The sequence below is a fragment of the Balaenoptera physalus genome (genome assembly GCF_965194825.1).
Source record: "Balaenoptera physalus genome assembly, chromosome: 5".
Taxonomy (NCBI): Eukaryota; Metazoa; Chordata; class Mammalia; order Artiodactyla; family Balaenopteridae; genus Balaenoptera; species Balaenoptera physalus.
Genome location: NC_138884.1, coordinates 85,559,490 through 85,565,489, shown reverse-complemented (window position 1 = coordinate 85,565,489; position 6,000 = coordinate 85,559,490). Strand labels below are relative to the sequence as shown.

Here is a 6,000-nt window from a genome sequence, read left to right as displayed (position 1 = left end):
TAAGGTCTCGAAATTGCTTTAAAGAAAGCTTTATTTACTACATACATCCTAAGAATGTATTGTAAATGAAGCAAGATCTAAATAAACTTAAAAGCTTTTCAAATACAATGCAACTAAAGATAACAACTAAACTGCTAGCATGTTTGAAAACAGAGAACTCGAAAGTTTTTTTTTTTTTTTAACATTTATATAGTTTGTTCTTAACCCTAAAAAAAAGTTCACATTTCAAGTTACAGACTTACCTCAGTAGTGTACATATGTGAAATGTTTTTCAAACAACAGGAACAGACAGACCATAGGCAGGTAGGAGGCTCACTGATACTTAACTGGCTATGTCAGCAACATTTATTTTTAAGGTAGTTTGGTAGTTGCCATGTTAAGACACCATTTTTTTCCTTTTTCTTTTTTGCAAATAATTTACAGGCACATGTAAAATACAGTAAGACCCCTGGGTCAGTCTCATCCAGTGAACCTCTGTGATAATTATCCTTCACTGGAAGGAGAGTAGGAGAGTACTTCTTTCATACAAAGTCAAAGGATGGGGATCTAATCCAAACTGCATTTTGTTGGATTACTCATTACAACAGATTTGAGTTTGGATGCAGTTTGCTGGGTACAGAATCAGGAACATTGCACAATTACTTTATGTCATGTAAGAACGATGGAAAGGAAGGTTAGGAATGTTTAAAGGCCTTCGCAGGCACTCAATAATTTTATAGAATAGTTAAATAAATATTGCTTATATATAAAAAATTCAACCCACCCTAAGATGAGGGAAAAGAGGGCATTTGGGAATCTCTTAATTTAAAATGTAAAACAAAACTAGAACGTTTGCTAAGGGCACTATCCTATTATTAATCCACAATAAGAATGCAGCCATCAGCAAAATTCAGTGAGTAGAAGGTTTGATGGAATCTCCAATATGACATAAAGACACAACTGTGGCCGTGCCATCTATTGCACACCTCACTTCCTTGATAGAACCTTTAAAAAAAAAAAATTCCAAGTTGGTGTATTTCATAAAGTAGATGACAATCTTAACATTTTACTGTATTTTACATTCACTCTGCTAAACAAAGGCCTTTAAACAGGCACAAAACACTGCAACAATACATTTACTTCCTACTAAAACAAAACTGTTCAATAACATTGAAATAAAATGGTTTCATTTTGCATTCAACTAGGTACCATGAACTTCTGCAACATAAAACAGCTAAAAACAAGCATTAGGAGATATTTACAAACTATCTTTTACTCCTGCAGGTCTCTCCTCCTCCTCCTGGCTGTGCACGCCCCAATTCAGTTCACCTGCCACGTGCATGGCAACGGAGGGAGGCCCTGTTCAATAAACATAATATTTCCAACACCGTGACAACCACAGACATTTCGCATGAAACATGATAAGGCAACTAGAAGCGTATCTGCCGACAAGAGTCTTTCAGGGTCTTGTCTACAATAACATTCTCTGTCTCTACAAACTTACACTTCAAAACAAATATAATAAAATAAAAGCATTAGGAAAGGAATGAAAGTTGTATATTGGACAATTAAATAGCTATGCAAAGATGTCTTATGCAAACTATTAAAATCTTGTGCTTACACATACTCTGCTATTGAAAATACCTCCCAACCAAACCAAATGCCCCCCAAAAACCAAAAACCCATAACAAAAAACCCCAACCAAAAGAAGTATAAAAGTCATCAATGTTTTCTCTGTCAGAGTAATTAATTTGTCCTAGACTTGCCAAACACGAAGGTGGGACTGGGAACAGGGGGAGAGGGTGACTAGTGGGTGGGGAGAGAACCTATGTAAGAGCAAAGGCACCTGGAGAAGGAGTAGGGACCCAGGGTGATGGTGGCAGGTGAGAGAGCTTTCCAGTGTTTGGACTCAGAAGTGTGACAAGTCTTTCAATGTTGGCTTAAGGAGAGGTCGAGTGTTTAAAAAACAGAACCGTCATGGATAACACATAGTAACACCCGTCAACTTTTAATTCCAGCAGAAATAGAGGTTTCACTCATTTTAAAATTGCACTTTCCAGTATAACTTTTAAAATAACGTCTTATGTAGTATTTTTAAAGCACTATTGTTTGTATCTTTAAATATTGAATATATTTTTCAAAATAGTTCCCTAGCTGCTCAAGTGTGCTTTTTAATATATAGTTGATATATTCACTATTGAAGGTACTACAAAATAGAAATCTCTGGAGTGCAGAAGTTAAGAAAATAACCTTCATACTGAAAATATATCCTTAAAAATACAAAAACGAAAACCTCTATACAAATGTACTACAGCGTACAAATTTTTAAGAGATGGTGTTTAAGGCACAAACCATTGCAAGCCTCTTAGAAATGTACGAACACAGGTCTGCTAAATTGAAAACAGTCTTAAAAAACTAGTGAAAACTTCATGTATATAAAATATTCCAGTATGGTATCTGATAACATTCTTCACGTTCGGGTTTCGTGTGTGCTAACCCAACACGTTCTTTCTTCATAAATAGTAAAGTGTTCCTTCAGTGGTCATGGTGGGTGGATCTCAGTAGGTCTGGTAGACGTCGTGGATGGGCATCTGGATAGCAGCGGCGGGGAAGGCCTGAGGTATGTACCCTGCGTACCCGCTGTAGACGGCGGCCGCCGCGTTCTTCTGCAGCGTGGCGATCGTAGCTGTGGTCGGAGCAGCAAATGGCACATAACTGGCCCCGTAGATCCCGGCAGCGGGAATTCTCTGAACGTTCGGAGCCACCGTGTACACTGGAGTTATTGGGCGGCCCTGAGGAGGAGGGAGAGAAAGAATCCTTACTGATCACGTGTAGCTACCTATCCATTCATTCATTCATTCATTCAGCTCCCAGGGGTCTGGAGGAGAAACAGACAGAGAAACAAAAGTTGCCATTCTTGGGCTTCCCTGGTGGCGCAGTGGTTAAGAATCCGCCTGCCAATGCAGGGGACACGGGTTCGAGCCCTGGTCCGGGAAGATCCCACATGCCGCGGAGCAACTAAGCCCATGCACCACAACTACCGAGCCTATGCTCTAGAGACGGCGAGCCAGAACTGCTGAGCCCACGTGCCGCAACTACTGAAGCCCAGGCGCCTAGAGCCTACGCTCTGCAACAAGAGAAGCCGCTGCAATGAGAAGCCCGCGCACCCCAATGAAGAGTAGCCCCCGCTCACCGCAACTAGAGAAAGCCCACACGCAGCAACAAAGACCCAACGCAGCCAAAAATAAATAAATAAATTTATTTAAAAACAAAGCAAACAAAAGTTGCCATTCTCAGGGCAGAAAGGCAGAGGGGTAGACAAACAATAACGGTAAGGGAGTGAGACAGGAGCCATTAAAGTAAGGTAAAGTTGCATCCTCAAGGCTCATTTGAATTCAGCTGGTGACACTGACAGAATTGGAATGCTCAGGGAAAGTTCCAATGCTCTGGAATCTTCTGCCCACCATTCCACGCAATCAGCCTATGCCCCAGAGTGAGCGAGAGATGGGAGTTGAGGTCCACCCTTTACTCAGTTGATCTCACTGTAACTAAGAAGAAATATTTTTCCTAAAATACATGCCAGCTGCCTCAACTCATACTCAACTGAAGAAACATGATGTTTCAAGAACGGAGAGAAAGAAGCATAGTCAGTGACAACTTTATGGAACAAAGTACACAGATCTCCAAAGGGTCAGCTTCTTAAGCTCTGACCTAAAAAGATTGTGACCCAGACACGATTTTCAGCAAATGTGATCTCTTCAACCATCTCCCACCTAAGATATGACACCACTATATAAACAAATTGCTGTAGAAGGTTCGAGAAGGAGCCAACTAACTTGAGGAGCCAGAGAAAGCATCTCAGACGTGGAGACATTTGAGCTGGGTTCTGGAGAATAAGGTGGGGTTTCTACATGAGGAGGAAGTGGGGAAAGACAAGCTAACTGAAGCTGCCGCACTGCAGCTGCCGTGCTGGCTCTGAAAGTCCCTGCTGCTTCCTTCCCTCCACTTGAAAGTGTAACATACTATGTTTTCAGAACAAATAGGAGTATGCAGGGAAGACTGTGGTTCAGTATTTCCCGAAGTGTTTGCTATGGAGCTCGTTCTCTGAGCTGCTTTATGGAAAAGTAGATAGATGTTTGGTAAAATAAAACACACATATAACAAAGCATCCGGTGCACCTTATGTTTCATAGAATGCCCTCTAGTACGTGCTGCTGTGGTCTCCTTGTCTTAATGTATCTTTAAAATAAACAATTCAGGATATGTGAAATGGAGAATTAGATTTTAAAAAATTACTTCTTCCTGGATTTTTATAAAGGAATTACTTATCATTCCTCTACAATACCTGCAAATCAGAGTCACAAAATTATGTTCAAAGGAACTTCATAACCTAAGAGTCATTTCTTTTAACTGTAACCAAAATAATAATTATACTAAATGATAACAATAACAGAGAGATTATAGTCTGCTAGGCACTATTCTAAGTGCCTTATTTGTACGATGTTATTTTTCTTTGAAAAATATTTTTTTACCTATTTCTTTTTTTTTATAAATTTATTTTTTGTTTATTTTTGGCTGCGTTAGGTCTTTGTTGCTGCGCACGGGCTTTCTCTAGTTGTGGCGAGCGGGGGCTACTCTTCGTTGCGGTGTGCAGGCTTCTCATTGTGGTGGATTCTCTTGCTGCAGAGCACGGGCTCTAGGCACGCGGGCTTCGGTAGTTGTGGCTCACGGGCTCAGCAGTTGTGGCTCGCAGGCTCTAGCGCGCAGGCTTAGTAGTTGTGGTGCCCAGGCTTAGTTGCTCCACGGCAATCCTAACCACTTCACCACCAGGGAAGTCCCGGTGACACAGCTTTTAAGCAAGGGGATGTGTGACTCTGGAGCCTGTGCGTTTAGCCTTGCATTATCCTGCCTCCTACAATGCAGTCACAATGAATATCTTATTAGAAACGCTTTATGACCAGGCAGACAATCTTCGAACTGGGAAGACTGTGGTTTATAGCAAGACAGCAAGCCATCTTTTCCAAATGTGTGGACATCTCTTTAATGACAAATGCACAAAGGGAAGGAATCACAGGGAAGGTGACATCTGAGAAAAACCTTTCCATGTGCTACAGTGCAGCCCAACACCTGGGCTCAGGTGAATGCAATGGGGTAGGGCTGAGCGTAGGGAGTTGGGGAGGAGGAGAGAAAAAGACCTCAATTTTTGCTCCTCTCAAAAAACGAATGGTTATCTTTGTTCTACCTATACCACCGACTTGTTGTGAAGACTGAGAACACTTTGAGAAATCAACGTGAAAAAATGATCGTCTACACTTGCAAGTTTTTTTAATTGCTTGCAAAGGCTATATGAAACTTTGGATATAAAATGGCTAAACAGGAATATCCCTGAGCACCTGCAGAACAGAGGAGGAAGATCGAAGGTGTTCCCCAAGAAGGTTCTGGAAGCCATGCTGGGAACTGATTTCCAGTGTTGCTCCACTCCAAAAAGTTTTCTATTTACTGATCCGTGGAGCTTAAAATGCTCCTTGGGAACTTCCCTGGTGGCACAGTGGTTAGGATTCTGTGCTCCCAGGGCAGGGGGCCTGGGTTCGATCCCTGGTCGGGGAACTAGATCCCACATGCATGCTGCAACTAAGAGTTTGCATGCCACAACTAAGGAGCCCGCCAGCCGCAACTAAGATCCAGTGCAACCAAATAAATAAATGAATAAATATTAAAAAAAAAAAAAAAAAGCTCCTTCCTCTGCTGCAATTTGGCAGAGAACACAGAGGCGGCAGAGGACTGAACGTGTCAGAGAACCCAGGTCAATGAACTCGAGGCAGGACACAGAGTACTTAGATCTGAGGGAGAGTGGCAGGGTCACACACACTCAAAGAAGCCATTCCCACGTTACAAATGAAGTAGCTCCAGGCATTCTGCAGAATATACTGGAGAAGGAAACAATCTCCATAGGAATCAACTGTTAATGACAGCACACTGAACGAATTCCCAAACCACAACTTCGTGTAAAGACCCCACGGCA

The 6,000-nt window shown here is 41.8% G+C and overlaps 1 protein-coding gene across 11 annotated transcripts in view; it reads right to left on the bottom strand.

Moving 5' to 3' along the window:
• The window catches only part of RBM47 (RNA binding motif protein 47), a 273,505-nt gene continuing 267,505 nt past the window's right edge, over positions 1-6,000 (bottom strand). For all 11 annotated transcript variants that reach the window (XM_082464228.1, XM_082464227.1, XM_082464229.1 and 8 more), the window contains one exon: positions 1-2,771. In XM_082464228.1, the coding sequence (XP_082320354.1) occupies positions 2,538-2,771 (234 nt within the window). In that variant the 3' untranslated portion in view covers positions 1-2,537. The remainder of the gene's footprint in view (positions 2,772-6,000) is intronic.